This window comes from Coregonus clupeaformis, chromosome 21 (genome assembly GCF_020615455.1).
Source record: "Coregonus clupeaformis isolate EN_2021a chromosome 21, ASM2061545v1, whole genome shotgun sequence".
Lineage (NCBI taxonomy): Eukaryota > Metazoa > Chordata > Actinopteri > Salmoniformes > Salmonidae > Coregonus > Coregonus clupeaformis.
The window spans coordinates 30,652,305-30,670,255 of NC_059212.1; the positions used below are offsets into that span (position 1 = coordinate 30,652,305).

General features: G+C 42.0%; 1 protein-coding gene across 1 annotated transcript in view; it reads right to left on the minus strand.

The window, feature by feature from the left end:
* Positions 1 to 610: 610 nt before the first annotated feature.
* LOC121535207 (BMP/retinoic acid-inducible neural-specific protein 3-like) overlaps positions 611 to 17,951 on the minus strand; it is a 121,259-nt gene continuing 103,918 nt past the window's right edge. The window contains exons 7-8 of the mRNA XM_041842033.1: positions 5,809 to 6,031; positions 611 to 2,175 (exon numbers count right to left, since the gene is read on the minus strand). Coding sequence (XP_041697967.1) covers positions 1,056 to 2,175; positions 5,809 to 6,031 — 1,343 coding nt within the window. The 3' untranslated portion in view covers positions 611 to 1,055. The remainder of the gene's footprint in view (positions 2,176 to 5,808; positions 6,032 to 17,951) is intronic.

Genomic DNA, 17,951 nt, shown 5'->3' on the forward strand with positions numbered 1-17,951 from the left:
CTCCATCATAAGGCATGATTTTATTTTGTTACAAATATTTTTTGGGTCTTTGCACTTGGTTATCTAAAAAGCAATGTGCACTTTCCACATCTAGATTTAGATGGAGCAATATTTACACAGCTGTATCCACAGACCTTTTGTTACCATGTCAAAAAAAATCATTTTGAAGTCCGCTCAAAAAGATATTTCAACATTTAAGACATTTTTACCATTCATTTTGCCACCACGTTCAGCTTCTTTTGGTATAGCAATGTTGCTGAACAGAAATATTTACTCTTCCCAACCAAATTTTAAGCACAAATACATATTTTACAGGATTTTGAATGCCAGATAAAATGGAAAGGCAAGGATAACATTTTGGGGGATGATTATCATAAGAGACCGTTAAAGGGATAGTTCACCCAAATTACAAAATGACACATTGGTTTGCTTATCTTGTAAGTAATCTATGGACAAGGTATGACAGCAATCCATGCTTTGGTTTAGTTTCCCTGGCACAGTTTCCACATGCTAACGTTTTAGCATTTGTGGCACAAATCCCATTCAAGTCATGGGACCGATATTAGCATTTTTCATGCATCATACCTTGTCCATAGACTGCTTACAGGGTAAGGAAAACAATGTGTCATTTTGTAATTTGGGTGAACTATCCCTTTAAGCATAATCAACTCATTCAGCCCATCAGATTTCCGCTTTTAAATGAAATCGTTCTGTAACCAAAGAGAAAAGGGTTAGAAAAGGGAAATCCTCTTCTGTTTCCTCAACTTCCTGCCAACAGATGAACAAACCAGAGCAATCCTTTTCTAAACTCAGAGTTACTCGCTCTTTATATTAAAAAATCTATCTGTGCAAAGCAAAATCTGTTGTCATGACATCACTCCACATCCAACAGAGCCAACACACTCCAAGCTCTGTCAGCCAGTGTATAGGAATGCTCTAGACATCTCAGAGAAATATATGTACATGTTTTCCAAACCAGATGGATAAATTGGCAACTGACTGAAGAGTAACCAGCAGCGCAGCACAGCACTCTCTGGACTCTAATTTAGACTGAGCTAGCTGCACAACTGGCCCAGCTCTGCCTCCGAGGAATTGGGCAGCTTGGAGTTGAAAATCTGGAGGGAGTCTCGGATGCGCACCACCTCACTAGTGGAGAGCTTGAGCCTGTGGCGGAGCAGACATGAAAAGAGGTCCAATGGCTGCAATCCAGGCGGGGAGAGCCGGTTGATGCGGTCTCTCATCTCCAGCAGCATATGAAAGGCTGCGTCCTGGGTGCCTTGCGTGTACGGGTAGTCCAGCTGCAGAATCAGGTCTTTGATGCCCTCGGGGTCAAAGTGCATGCTGTAGCCGAACACCTTGAGACTGTTGATCTTCATGTAGCCCAGGTTGGATGTGTTGTCGTCCAGGTCCAGGGGTTCGTAGAAAAGGGTCTCGTTGACGGTGGGGTCATCGGTCAGGATGCGGCTGCGCAGGTAAATGTGCACCGTCTCGAAGAAGGACTTCCACTTGGTGCCCAGCATCAATGTCCAGTTGTAGCACTGCAGAGAGGCATCCACTTTAGTTCTTTCCCAGTCTGGGAAGTCCTGCTGGTTGATAGGCATGAACCAACTCTCCGAGTGGCTACCCCCAAATGGGTTGACATAGATGGCAGGCACAGGCTCCAGTGTACTGTTTTTAGTAGAGCAGATCTGGAATGAGATTCCCATTAGCATATGAATGAGATTGGATTTGTTTTTGTTGCTCTTTAGAGTGAGGAGCATGCGTTTCCTCCAGGCCGGGTTGAACCAGCTGCCCAGACGCACGTCATTGCTAATGTAGATGGCGTGGACTTCCATGCGACTGTCCAGCCGCTGGAGCAGGTACTTGAACTCTGCATCCGGCATGTCAAAGTCAATGTTCAGGTAGTGGTCCAGAGAGTTTGCTATGTTGGGCCGACAAGAGCCCAGGTGCAGGATGTTGGCAAGGTGGCAGGAGCCACAGCGTGTGATGTTGTCTGGGGCACATGAGAGGCAGGATGTCCCCTCTCCGACCACACAGGGTACTGTCCCCTGGCAGGCACTACTGTGCTCTGCAGTGCAGGTGCAGCTTTGCACCTCCTCTGAAAACATGCCCAGGACTCCATGCTCATTGCAGTACAGGAGTGACTGGGCCCTGTTCAGCCAAAATCCTGTTGTCCTAAAGAGAAAAGAGCACAATATTAGGTGAATGAAATAAGCTCATTCATAACAAGAAGGGAGACATTTGCGTAATGTGTTCTCCGCAAACATCAGTAGTCACATTTGTTATTAAGATTAATATAATTATTTTCAAAAACATAATTTGACTTTGGAATCATCTTTACTTAAAAAGCTTCATAAGTGCCCTTCATAATCAATAAATGCAGTCATTCATTAATCAAATAACTTTTCCTTAGACTAACACTATTGTACCCTCTAGAAAGGATAGAGGAAGACTGCATAAAGGACAGAAGTAACGTTCACTTAACATCATCCCATTTAGTGAGTGCCAAATGATGATTGATGTGGGCTTTAAAAGGCTCATCACCCGTCTTAGGGATTCAGAAGAATACCAAGAACCCTACTCGGAAGATCCTTCTTCCAGCTGTTCAGTTTACTCTGGAGGATAGGTGTCTTCCAGAGTTATGCATAGCGTGTTCCAGAACCTGCATAACATACTTATGAAGGATTGTTCTTTTAAGTACTAATATGTTATAGCTAATATATTATTTGATTTTATGTGCTATACGTAATGTTCACTATAAAGTGAATTTGAGCTTAAGTCTGTGTTCATGAATTATGTACAGTACAAGCATTGGTAGGATGAGACATTTTTGGTGCAACCACATTTGAGGGAAAAAACACAGATATTGTAAATAAATTAACAATTGAGTACTTTGCCGTAACTTTCTACTAGCACTATTTTGGAGTTGGTTCTGCAAAGATGAGTTTTCCTCAACCGGTTCTGTATTGGGAATTGCACTACATAAACAAAAACGTTTTCCTCTTCTGCAGACTTGCATATCAAAATGAGGGATTATATAGCACATGATGATGATGTTGAAGAAATCTTCTGGCTCAGCTAAGCTGAATAGACTGTTGTTATTTGTTTGAACAGAGTTAAATGAGTGAATGACAGGCAGAGGTAGCGCTTGTCACAAAAATGTGGGTGTTCAGTGGGCAAGTGGTTCACACCAACCTGTCTTCTCTAAGAGCACTTGATTACAGACATGGCACCGCAGACCTCACATCACACAGACCTCTTCAATCAGGGAAGAGACACTAAACAGCTCTCTCTCTCTTTCATTTCAGACGCTTGCCCTGGTTTTCGCACAGCATTAGATACCAAATTGCCTCTAAATGACAGACAACTCAGCCATGTATATGTGATTAGGGGTGTATTATTTAAACTACAGGGAAAAGTATGAAGACCTGACCCAAATAAAATAACTTTGCTTGGTCAAAATACTTGATATAAAAGAGGACACAAAGTGGTGATAAAATGCCATGAAGTGGTTCTATGTAATAATTAATTAATGTAATTTACCAATAAAGTAGGTGTAAGATGTTCAAAAGCCAACATAAAGACATTTACATATTTTTATTTTTTATTTTATTTCACCTTTATTTAACCAGGTAAGCCAGTTTAAAACAAGTTCTCATTTAAAACTGCGACCTGGCCAAGATAAAGCAAAGCAGTGCGATAAAAACAACAACAACACAGAGTTACATATGGGATAAACAATACATACAGTCAATAACACAATAGAAAATCTATATACAGTGTGTGCAAATGTAGTAAGTTATGAAGGTAAGGCAATAAATAGGCCATAGTGCAAAAATAATTACAATTTAGTATTAACACTGGAATGATACATGTGCAGAAGATGATTTGCAAATAGAGATACTGGGGTGCAAATGAGCAAAATAAATAACAATATGGGGATGAGGTAGTTGGGTGGGCTAATTGCAGATGGGCTGTGTACAGGTGCAGTGATCGGTAAGCTGCTCTGACAACTGATGCTTAAAGTTAGTGAGGGAGATAAGAGTCTCCAGCTTCAGAGATTTTTGCAGTTCGTTCCAGTCATTGGCAGCAGAGAACTGGAAGGAATGGCGGCCAAAGGAGGTGTTGGCTTTGGGGATGACCAGTGAGATATACCTGCTGGAGCGCATACTACGGGTGGGTGTTGCTATGGTGACCAATGAGCTAAGATAAGGCAGGGATTTGCCTAGCAGTGATTTATAGATGACCTGGAGCCAGTAGGTTTGGCGACGAATATGTAGTAAGGGCCAGCCAACGAGAGCGTACATGTCACAATGGTGGGTAGTATATGGGGCTTTGATGACAAAAAGGATGGCACTGTGATAGACTACATCCAATTTGCTGAGTAGAGTGTTGGAGGCTATTTTGTAAATGACATCGCCGAAGTCAAGGATCGGTAGGCTAGTCAGTTTTACGAGGGCATGTTTGGCAGCATGAGTGAAGGGGGCTTTGTTTTTTTGCGAAATAGGAAGCCAATTCTAGATTTAACTTTGGATTGGAGATGCTTAATGTGAGTCTGGAAGGATAGTTTACGGTCTAACCAGACACCTAGGTATGTGTAGTTGTCCACACATTCTAAGTCAGACCCGCCGAGAGTAGTGATTTGAGTCGGGTGGGCGGGTACAAGCAGCATTCGATTGAAGAGCATGCATTTAGTTTTACTAGCGTTTAAGAGCAGTTTGTGGCTACGGAAGGAGTGCTGTATGGCATTGAAGCTCGTTTGGAGGTTTGTTAACACAGTGTCCAATGAAGGGCCAGATGTATACAAAATGGTGTCGTCCGCATAGAGGTGGATCCGAGAGTCACCAGCAGCAAGAGCGACATCATTGATATACACAGAGAATAGAGTCGGCCCGAGAATTGAACCCTGTGGCACCCCCATAGAGACTGCCAGAGGTCCAGACAACAGGCCTTCCGATTTGACACATTGAACTCTGAGAAGTAGTTGTTGAACCAGGCGAGGGAGTCATTTGAGAAACCAAGGCTATTTAGTCTGCCAATAAGAATGCTGTGATTGACAGAGTCGAAAGCCTTGGCCAGGTCGATGAAGACGGCTGCACAGTACTGTCTTTTATTGATCGCGATTATAATATCGTTTAGGACCTTGAGCGTGGCTGAGGTGCACCCATGACCAGCTCAGAAACCAGATTGCATAGCGGAGAAGGTACGGTGGGATTCGAAATGGTCGGTGATCTGTTTGTTAACTTGGCTTTCAAATACTTTCGAAAGGCAGGGCAGGATGGATATAGGTCTGTAACAGTTTGGATCTAAAGTGTCATCCCCTTTGAAGAGGGGGATGACCGCGGCAGCTTTCCAATCTCTGGGGATCTCAGACGATACGAAAGAGAGGTTGAACAGGCTGGTAATAGGGGTTGCGACAATTCCGGCGGCTAATTTTAGAAAGAAAGGGTCCAGATTGTCTAGCCTAGCTGATTTGTAGGGGTCCAGATTTTGCAGCTCTTTCAGAACATCAGCTATCTGAATTTGGGTGAAGGAGAAGTGGGGGGGGCATGGGCAAGTTGCAGCGGAGGGTGCAGAGCTGGTGGCCGGGGTAGGGGTAGCCAGGTGGAAAGCATGGCCAGCCATAGCAAAATGCTTGTTGAAATTTTTGATTATCGTAGATTTATCGGTAGTGACAGTGTTTCCTAGCCTCAGTGCAGTGGGCAGCTGGGAGGAGGTGCTCTTATTCTCCATACATCTCTGATGTGGCAGATATTACAATCTATTTGTGGAATGATTTGAAAGCATGTGATGTTCCCATTATCGTACCTTTCTCTTGGGAGGTTGATCCTTGGCAGTTTGGGACAGCGCTTGCTCAGAGAGAAGAGTTTCCTCACAATCTTCTGGGCTTTCCCAAGAACCAAATTGGTGCTGCTCTCCAATTGGCTGTAGCGCTTCTGGAGAGCTGCATCTGCTGCCCAAAACTTGAATACCAAGGATGTGTTTAAAAAATGGTCCGTTGGTAGTTTTTTCATGAAGGCCTTGAATTCATCTAAGAAATTGAGAAACAATCACAAGAAAACAAGATTAGTGTTTTATTTTACAGAAAGTCAATAATTTCACATATCCATCATTATTATTATTTTTTTCAGATATTTAAATTATGGATGATACCTTTTATTGTGCAATTGTGGTCCATATCCCTAAATCTATATGGACAGCTCCTGGTCTTTATGTTATTGGGCTACTGGCTAATTGAAACTATGCAGAGACTTCCTACTTATGCCCTAGGCAAGTTGTCTACCCATGGAGCTGACATTATGTAACCTATCAAATCACTGCAATGAAGTCACTTTTTTTACAAAGCCCAACTGGGTGAGACCTGCAATTGTTATGGGGCTGGAGCTTCTATTATCCCATGTGCTACTTTTGGCAAGAGGCAAGTGAGTAAATTTGTAGTGCACTGACGGGCTCAGGTCATTACAGTGCTCAATGATCCTGAGTGAGCTACCTCGGGCTCCCAGAACCAACACCAAATTAGTTTGATAACATTAGCTTTGGCATTACAGTGTTAGTTTAGCACATTCAACGGCTCAATTGTTTTACCCATCAGGCTCACGGTGTCACCTCTATTCATACTATCAGTCTGAAATGCATGTGATGTAGCAATAAGTATTTGGATCGATGGATCCCTTAGTGTGTTCAGTGTTAAATGCTTTGTTTATTAATGGTAGCAGTCAATTATTTGATTGCTTTCTATCTCAATAGATATCCTGCATAATTATTAATTGACATGGGCATTACACTAGAGGAACTACTAGTGTAAAAACCTTACCAAATTACTCTGTTGTCAGCATGTGATCACATGCAGTTATGGTGCACTTTGGTGCTCTTACAAATGTAACTTCCCTTTTTTTGGGAAAACAGAATAAGCAGTGGTAAGTACACTGCTCAAAAGATAAAGGGAACACTAAAATAACACATCCTAGATCTGAATGAATGAAATAATATTATTAAATACTTTTTTCTTTACATAGTTGAATGTGCTGACAACAAAATCACACAAAAATTATCAATGGAAATCAAATTGATCAACCCATGGAGGTCTGGATTTGGAGTCACCCTCACAATTAAAGTGGAAAACCACACTACAGGCTGATCCAACTTTGATGTAATGTCCTTAAAACAAGTCAAAATGAGGCTCAGTAGTGTGTGTGGCCTCCACGTGCCTGTATGACCTCCCTACAACGCCTGGGCATGCTCCTGATGAGGTGGTGGATGGTCTCCTGAGGGATCTCCTCCCAGACCTGGACTAAAGCATCCGCCAATTCCTGGAAAGTCTGTGGTGCAACGTGGTGTTGGTGGATGGAGCGAGACATGATGTCCCAGATGTGCTCAATTGGATTCAGGTCTGGGGAACGGGCGGGCCAGTCCATAGCATCAATGCCTTCCTCTTGCAGGAACTGCTGACACACTCCAGCCACATGAGGTCTAGCATTGTCTTGCATTAGGAGGAACCCAGGGCCAACCGCACCAGCATATGGTCTCACAAGGGGGTCTGAGGATCTCATCTCGGTACCTAATGGCAGTCAGGCTACCTCTGACGAGCACATGGAGGGCTGTGCGGCCCCCAAAGAAATGCCACCCCACACCATGACTGACCCACCGCCAAACCGGTCATGCTGGAGGATGTTGCAGGCAGCAGAACGTTCTCCACAGCGTCTCCAGACTCTGTCACGTCTGTCACATGTGCTCAGTGTGAACCTGCTTTCATCTGTGAAGAGCACAGGGCGCCAGTGGCGAATTTGCCAATCTTGGTGTTCTCTGGCAAATGCCAAACGTCCTGCACGGTGTTGGGCTGTAAGCACAACCCCCACCTGTGGACATCAGGCCCTCATACCACCCTCATGGAGTCTGTCTCTGACCGTTTGAGCAGACACATGCACATTTGTGGCCTACTGGAGGCCATTTTGCAGGGCTCTGGCAGTGCTCCTCCTGCTCCTCCTTGCACAAAGGCGGAGGTAGCAGTCCTGCTGCTGGGTTGTCCTACGGCCTCCTCCACGTCTCCTGATGTACTGGCCTGTCTCCTGGTAGCGCGTCCATGCTCTGGACACTACGCTGACAGACACAGCAAACCTTCTTGCCACAGCTCGCATTGATGAGCCATCCTGGATGAGCTGCACTACCTGAGCCACTTGTGTGGGTTGTAGACTCCGTCTCATGCTACCACTAGAGTGAAAGCACCGCCAGCATTCAAAAGTGACCAAAACATCAGCCAGGAAGCATAGGAACTGAGAAGTGGTCTGAGGTCACCACCTGCAAAACCAGTCCTTTATTGGGGGTGTCTTGCTAATTGCCTATAATTTCCACCTGTTGTCTATTCCATTTGCACAACAGCATGTGAAATGTATTGTCAATCAGTGTTGCTTCCTAAGTGGACAGTTTGATTTCACAGAAGTGTGATTGACTTGGAGTTACATTGTGTTGTTTAAGTGTTCCCTTTATTTTTTTTTTGTATATACAGTGGGGAGAACAAGTATTTGATACACTGCCGATTTTGCAGGTTTTCCTACTTACAAAACATGTAGAGGTCTGTAATTTGTATCATTGGTACACTACAACTGTGAGAGACAGAATCTAAAACAAAAATCCAGAAAATCACATTGTATGATTTTTTAAGTAATTCATTTGCATTTTATTGCATGACATAAGTATTTGATCACCTACCAACCAGTAAGAAGTCCTGCTCTCACAGACCTGTTAGTTTTTCTTTAAGAAGCCATCCTGTTCTCCACTCATTACCTTTATTAACGGCACCTGTTTGAACTCGTTACCTGTATAAAAGACACCTGTCCACACACTCAATCAAACAGACTCCAACCTCTCCACAATGGCCAAGACCAGAGAGCTGTGTAAGGACATCAGGGATAAAATTGTAGACCTGCACAAGGCTGGGATGGGCTACAGGACAATAGGCAAGCAGCTTGGTGAGAAGGCAACAACTGTTGGCGCAATTATTAGAAAATGGAAGAAGTTCAAGATGACGGTCAATCACCCTCGGTCTGGGGCTCCATGCATGATATCACCTCGTGGGGCATCAATGATCATGAGGAAGGTGAGGGATCAGCTCAGAACTACACGGCATGACCTGGTTAATGACCTGAAGAGAGCTGGGACCACAGTCTCAAAGAAAACCATTAGTAACACACTACACCGTCATGGATTAAAATCCTGCAGCGCACGCAAGGTCCCCCTGCTCAAGCCAGCGCATGTCCAGGCCCGTCTGAAGTTTGCCAATGACCATCTGGATGATCCAGAGGAGGAATGGGAGAAGGTCATGTGGTCTGATGAAACAAAAATATAGCTTTTTGGTCTAAACTCCACTCGCCGTGTTTGGAGGAAGAAGAAGGATGAGTACAACCCCAAGAACACCCTCCCAACCGTGAAGCATGATGGTGGAAACATCATTCTTTGGGGATGCTTTTCTGCAAAGGGGACAGGACGACTGCACCGTATTGAGGGGAGGATGGATGGGGCCATGTATCGCGAGATCTTGGCCAACAACCTCAGTAAGAGCATTGAAGATGGGTCGTGGCTGGGTCTTCCAGCATGATAACGACCCGAAACACACAGCCAGGGCAACTAAGGAGTGGTTCCGTAAGAAGCATCTCAAGGTCCTGGAGTGGCCTAGCCAGTCTCCAGACCTGAATCCAATAGAAAATCTTTGGAGGGAGCTGAAAGTCCGTATTGCCCAGCGACAGCCCCGAAACCTGAAGGATCTGGAGAAGATCTGTATGGAGGAGTGGGCCAAAATCCCTGCTGCAGTGTGTGCAAACCTGGTCAAGACCTACAGGAAACGTATGATCTCTGTAATTGCAAATAAAGGTTTCTGTACCAAATATTAAGTTCTGCTTTTCTGATGTATCAAATACTTATGTCATGCAATAAAATGCAAATTAATTACTTAAAAATCATACAATGTGATTTTCTGGATTTTTTTTTTTATTCCATCTCTCACAGTTGAAGTGTACCTATGATAAAAATTACAGACCTCTACATGCTTTGTAAGTAGGAAAACCTGCAAAATCGGCAGTGTATCAAATACTTGTTCTCCCCACTGTAACTGCCTGTACTTACATATCTGGTACAAGGCAAACAGAGATGTTATGCCCTTATGGTTACTTCCCTACTTCAGAAAATGTGCTTTCATTTGACACAAAGAGGCAGGCAGAGTAACAATGCACTTACTGATTTCATATGTGGTTAGACACTACATTATGCCCTCATCAAATAACACATCTTCTTAGCATGTACTTACGCATTCTAACCACCCACCTGACAAGCCAAGGCTATCGAGTGGTAATATCATCTTTCACCTTGCTTGTACCCTATAGCTTGCTGCTTGTCAGGCTCACCCACATACCGAGTTGAAACATATTGGGTGCATCCTAAATGGCACCCTATTCCCTTTATAGTGTACTACTTTTGACCAGGGCTCATGGGGGCAGGAATAGGGTGCCATTTGTGATGCAGCCATTAAGTATCTACCTGACCAATAACTGGAGTGAATTCCTCTGCTTCCCTCCACATACACTGTATAACCCAGGCCGTTTGAAGGATCATTAGGATTCACAGCACACAGAAGGAATTTGTCTGTCTGTTCCCCTTTTTCTGGCATTTATGACTTTATGTTCAAATTTATGGACAATATCGGCCTTTCGAAATGCGTCAGATAAAGGGATGAGGTTATTTTCCATAATGGACACAGCCCATTCTCATTCTGTTGGGCATATTAGTGATTCATATGACCATGAAGAGAATGGACAGGAAACTGACAGCTGCCTCGGCTTGTTCATTTAGCTCAAAAACAAGTATTTTGAATCATGGTTTTGCATGGCGCGCTGCATCTATCATTTGATATTAGGGAGGGTGAAGCCATTATTTTAAATTAGGACAATGCCATGCCATAAAGCTTGTGTCTTTGAGTTGTATGTTGCAATTCATTTCAGAATTACAGAGCAGATGCTTTTGCGATGTCGTCTGGAGTACAGTGAGATATCGTCCCATTTCTCAATGGATTACGCTTAGTAAATAAAATAAATAATGTTGTTACTGAATACTGCACCTGTCAGGGTTGAATATTTAAGGAATCCCCCTTGGATCCCCACATCTCTTCCATTCCTTTGATTGAAGAAGTTATAAACATATCGCTAAAGAGATCTAAGTTTACCATCCTTCCTTCAAATGGATGTCTCCTTTTTTCTTTCCATGGGTATACTACTCCTACTGGAATACTTCAAGTGGAAAACACAGTGAGACATGGCTGTCAAGCCATCATCACAAAGACATCAAATGGTTGCTTGTGGCACTTTGACGGCAACTACTATACAGTGCTTCCACCATATTTGACATTCTAGTTAGAATGTACTCACTATATGGTACACTGACATAAAGTCGGCACTTGTTACAAGTTAAAACTTGTCGGGAATGGTAAACTATCTGTAGGAACTACTGCAATTGATGTTAGTTCTTTATGAACAAGGTTCCAATTCTCCTATGACATTTTTCAACACTTTATATTCCAGAGACAGGACTACGAACAACACTTTCACTCTCTCCGAATCAGATTCTGAAATATCAGATTCTAAAATATTAGATATTTAGGGGGATCTTGTTGCGCTCAGACTGAGCATAGAAAATGCAACCTGTATCGGATTGGAAAGACATCATAATGTGCAAATAAACTAGTTGATGGATACTAGGCTTTCTGGTGGCATATAATGTGATACGGAACTTCACTAATTACATTAATATCTTAATAGATCCTTTTGTTTAGAGATTACTATAATCCCTTAAAGACTCCTCCAATTTTCAAAACATGAATTAAGAAATCCCTTCAGAACAAGATAGTACCACTTGAGATATGCTGTAAAGTTTGTAAGCTAAGACGCCATACATGAACTTCAATGACTAATCAGGTAAACAAAAATGTTAATCAAACTAAAGGCACTGCCATGGAATCACATATGGCTGCAGTTATTAGACTAGAATGAAAAGTATGTTTCTAGATTCTATTATTAACCAATGCAAAAAGCCTACGAATCACTATGTAAAACCATAGATCAAATATGTATTACTCCCAGCCCACAGCCAAATAATGATGAGCAGAAGCACTGTGTTCGATTGGACAGTGGGAGAAAGCAACACATACTGTATGATCTTCCCCAGTGACATAGCACACAGTAAACTGCAGGTTCTGGTTTGCATTGATAGTTGAGCTCTATTGCCTTGTAAATGGCTTAAAACTCTCTCTCTGTTGAATAACTCACAAAGTAACATAATGAGACTAGCAGCTTTTCCATCAGATAAAAGTATTTCACCTAGGCTCGTGGAATACTGTGGTTTTACTATATTTTCAAGAGCCTTTCTTCAAGAAATCAATATCTTGCCTTGAACATATATATGAACATTGTTCATATGAGAAATGCACCTCACTTTCTGTCAGTGCGGGTAAAGCCTGAACAATAAATATATTTGGCCTTGGCACACACAGTTGGGAAAGCAATGCTATCAGGTTTCTGCTTATTGTACTCTGGTGGGTGATTTTAGTATGGACAAACACAACTGCCGTGCTCTAAGGTTTCACAAACTCTTAAAGAAGATCAATCTCCACTACTACAATGATTCCTCTTTCCAAGGTTGGTGTTTGTGACGATCGTCCAATGATCTCCGTCACATAATCTAAAGACATGCCTTATATCAATAATCTAAAATTGCAAACGGTTAATGGTTTATGATAAACACATGCATTTATTAATTGCATAATGTGGGGTTAGCGATGTCCTTTTGGTAAATGATTACCTTGTTGATCGTAAAGGGTTATCTGTTCATTTCCAGAGAATTGACGGGCAATGGGGTACGTTCAAGAGTGTATGGTTTATTCAGTGTATGGGTATAGCGGAAATTGCTTATCTCGGGTGGACGTACATGTTCTTATCCCAGGTTGTATTTATGCTAAAAGAGTGGTTGCACCGTTATTGATATGTGTGCTCAAGGTAATTAATGTGTGTGTATCATCTGTAGCTCAATTGGTAGAGCATAGCGCTTGTAACGCCAGGGTAGTGGGTTCGATCCCCGGGACCACCCATACGTAAAAATGTATGCGCACATGACTGTAAGTCGCTTTGGATAAAAGCGTCTGCTAAATGGCATATTATTATTTAGATGTTAATTCATGCTGTTGAATGTTAATTGGTCATGATGGGAATTGGCTTGTTCTCATTGGTTGCATCATAGGTATTGGTATTTAAACCACGTCATTTCTTCATTTGCGGGACAGGGAACAGGTTGGCATGCTGCTGGGTTTTCAGGTGTTATTGTAGCCTGGTTTGGTTTGAAGAGCTCTATTTGATACAGCTTATTATGTTTGTAAATACATGTACATTTCGCAGACTATATCTTCATGTTTTCTAATAAAAGCCTCACTGTGGGAAAGAAAAATCAGTTCTGCATTGTTGCCTCCTCACTGTAAACTCCTAACGCTGGGTCTTTCTCACAATGCTGAAACATAAAAACCTGACACCGACTCTGCTCTTGATCTAAAAAGCTCAGATAAGTAAGTATTTAAGGTTGGGAGCGTCACGCATCAAGGTAAAATAAATGTGCAGTACATATACTGCTGTTCTATCGCGCGTGGCTGTTTGAAGATGGAATATTTTCCCAGTCATGCGGTGAGATTAGACCTGAATAATAGATTGAGTGAACATGAGGGTTTCAATCATTCAGGCTTTGCCAAGCAGCTACAGTGAGCTCCAAAAGCACAAATATTTACGATTTGTTTCTATTGGGCACAAAATAATCTGAAACACAACTAAAACAAACAGCAAATGCATCCAACAAATGTGTAGATTAACAAGGTTGATGTAGTCGTTGCGTGCTGTGAATATGGGACCAAATACTTCACTTTAATACACATACAGTGGGGGAAAAAAGTATTTAGTCAGCCACCAGTTGTGCAAGTTCTCCCACTTAAAAAGATGAGAGAGGCCTGTAATTTTCATCATAGGTACACGTCAACTATGACAGACAAAATGAGAAGAAAAAAATCCAGAAAATCACATTGTATGAATTTATTTGCAAATTATGGTGGAAAATAAGTATTTGGTAAATAACAAAAGTTTCTCAATACTTTGTTATATACCCTTTGTTGGCAATGACACAGGTCAAACGTTTTCTGTAAGTCTTCACAAGGTTTTCACACACTGTTGCTGGTATTTTGGCCCATTCCTCCATGCAGATCTCCTCTAGAGCAGTGATGTTTTGGGGCTGTCGCTGGGCAACACGGACTTTCAACTCCCTCCAAAGATTTTCTATGGGGTTGAGATCTGGAGACTGGCTAGGCCACTCCAGGACCTTGAAATGCTTCTTACGAAGCCACTCCTTCGTTGCCCGAACGGTGTGTTTGGGATCATTGTCATGCTGAAAGACCCAGCCACGTTTCATCTTCAATGCCCTTGCTGATGGAAGGAGGTTTTCACTCAAAATCTCACGATACATGGCCCCATTCATTCTTTCCTTTACACGGATCAGTCGTCCTGGTCCCTTTGCAGAAAAACAGCCCCAAAGCATGATGTTTCCACCCCCATGCTTCACAGTAGGTATGGTGTTCTTTGGATGCAACTCAGCATTCTTTGTCCTCCAAACACGACGAGTTGAGTTTTTACCAAAAAGTTCTATTTTGGTTTCATCTGACCATATGACATTCTCCCAATCCTCTTCTGGATCATCCAAATGCACTCTAGCAAACTTCAGACGGGCCTGGACATGTACTGGCTTAAGCAGGGGGACACGTCTGGCACTGCAGGATTTGAGTCCCTGGCGGCGTAGTGTGTTACTGATGGTAGGCTTTGTTACTTTGGTCCCAGCTCTCTGCAGGTCATTCACTAGGTCCCCCGTGTGGTTCTGGGATTTTTGCTCACCGTTCTTGTGATTATTTTGACCCCAAGGGGTGAGATCTTGCGTGGAGCCCCAGATCGAGGGAGATTATCAGTGGTCTTGTATGTCTTCCATTTCCTAATAATTGCTCCCACAGTTGATTTCTTCAAACCAAGCTGCTTACCTATTGCAGATTCAGTCTTCCCAGCCTGGTGCAGGTCTACAATTTTGTTTCTGGTGTCCTTTGACAGCTCTTTGGTCTTGGCCATAGTGGAGTTTGGAGTGTGACTGTTTGAGGTTGTGGACAGGTGTCTTTTATACTGATAACAAGTTCAAACAGGTGCCATTAATACAGGTAACGAGTGGAGGACAGAGGAGCCTCTTACAGGTCTGTGAGAGCCAGAAATCTTGCTTGTTTGTAGGTGACCAAATACTTATTTTCCACCATAATTTGCAAGTAAATTCATTAAAAATCCTACAATGTGATTTTCTGGGAAAAAATATCCTAATTTGTCTGTCATACTTGACGTGTACCTTTGATGAAAATTACAGGCCTCTCTCATCTTTTTAAGTGGGAGAAATTTGCACAATTGGTGGCTGACTAAATACTTTTTTCCCCCACTGTATAAGTGAATTCGTCCCACTACTTTTGGTCCCCTAAAATGGGTGGATTTTGTGCAAAAAGTGCTGTAATTTCTAAACGGTTCACCTGATTTGGATTAAAATATAATCAAATTAAAGCTGACAGTCTGCACGTTAACCTCATAGTCATTGTATCATTTCAAATCCAAAGTGCTGGAGTACATAACTAAAACAACAAAACATGTGTCACTGTCCCAATACTTTTGGAGCTCACTGTATTTCTCAGAATACTTGTCTGAAGAGAATTATTTTTATACTTAGTGAGTCATGCATTGTGAGAGTGAGATATTGCCCCCAAAATATGTACTTTAAGTGCCATAGAGATCGCCTGCTGTCCATCTACCAAAGCAGATGCTTTGGGTACATTTCTGAGAAGATTTTGTTGAGATGAGTCATATATTGGATCTAGCCCAGTTCTTGTAGTTGGGCACCAGTTTCTCTAACCTGACCAAGGGAGCGTATCAAGAATATACTGTTTCATTGCTTCTACAGTATGAAAGCAGTACGCTCCAGTATGTTACACTAACAGGCTGCAGTTGGAATGAGACAGTGTATAGTCAATCTGGTCTCAGAGCATTTCGTACTATTCTGTATGTAAATCTGAAACACTCCATTTAGTATGTTATGGTATGTATTCATTTGTGGATGTCCATCATCCATTTCCATGATATGTTACGAATTGCAATTCGTACAATATGTTAAGAATTTGCAATAAGTCTGATATGTTATGATTTCCAATTTGTTGTGGCTAACGTTAGCTAGGTGGCTAACATTACCTAGGTTGTGATTTAGGGGTAGGTGTTAAGGTTAGGTAGCGTTAATGTTAGGGTTAAGGTTAGGGTTATGAGTTAGGCTAATGGGTTATGGTTAGGGTTAGGGGAAGGGTTGGCTAACAAGGTAGCTAAAAAGTAGTAAGTAGTTGCAAAGTTGCTAATTAGCTAAAATGCTAAAATTGTCCATGATGAGATTCGAACACGCATCTAGACGTTCTAGTTATATGCCTACCCATCCACCCGACCAACCACCCTCCTTTCATTTTTTCTTAAATGTAACCTTCTGTCTTATGTAACCATACCAAACGTAACATTTCATACAAATTTGAGTGTCTTGGATTTACATTTACTAGGTAAGCGGTACCGGAGTGCCAAGTCTAGGTCCAAAAGACTTCTCAACAGCTTCTACCCCCAAGCCATAAGACTCCTGAACAGCTAATCATGGCTACCCGGACTATTTGCACTGCCCCCCCCACCCCATCTTTTACGCTGCTGCTACTCTGTTAATTATTTATGCATAGTCACTTTAACTCTACCCACATGTACATATTACTTCAACTACCTCAACTAGCCGATGCCCCCGCACATTGACTCTGCACCGGTACCCCCCTGTATATACAGTTTAGCCTCCCTACTGTTATTTTATTTTATTTCTCCACTTTTTTTCTCAACACTTTTTGGTTGTTTTATTCTACTTTTTCATTAAAAATAAATGCACTGTTTGTTAAGGGCTGTAAGTAAGTCTGCACCTGTTGTATTCGGCGCATGTGGCCAATAACATTTGATTTGATTTGATTTGGCATCTATGAGACCAGGCTGGTACAGTAATTTGTCCTGTTCTATAATATTAAATCAAACTGACAATGAAGAGCTTGTAGCAAGCTATAAATCTTTGCTCTCACGGTAGGGAATTTAAGGACATTTCATCTTTCCTCACACTATATATATATATTTTTTACCTTGGGCAAAGTAAAGATAGAAATGTTTGTAAGGCTTATGTTGCACAGTACATTCAGCAATGGGTTTACTGCTTAGTAGCTCAAGAGGGAAGAACCAACCTGGGAGAGACTTGCTGTACCGTGGCTGGCACTGTGTACCTTTGAGGCATTGGGAAAGGTTCCCAAAGTGCTACTTGTACTGAGTTGACTTTTTGCTTAACCTTTAAAACATTTAAAAATAATTAAAAGCTTAGTGTCGTTAATAGGGTATTGTGAATTTATGAATACCACATTTTGTTTCAATTAAATTCTACCAATGAGCTGTCAGAGTAATGAAATACTATTAATACCTCTTCACCTTTAGTGTATGAAGGGTGTTTTCTATTGTCCTGATGGGTAGCTGTCCCACTGAACTTACACAACTCTACTACACTACATTCACATTCAACTTTATATTCTGATAGAAATACACAGACAGCTGTCTTGCTATTTACTTGCAATAAAAATATAAATTACATAGATTTTTTAAATTACATAATATTCACCCAGGTTATTTTGACTAATAAGTAACATTTGCCATTGTAATCTTGTGGTGGACCAGCCCACACATTACTCACACACAGATATAGCTAGTATTTATAAAACTGCCTTTATAAAGACCTGAACAAGATCTGTGCTTAAAACT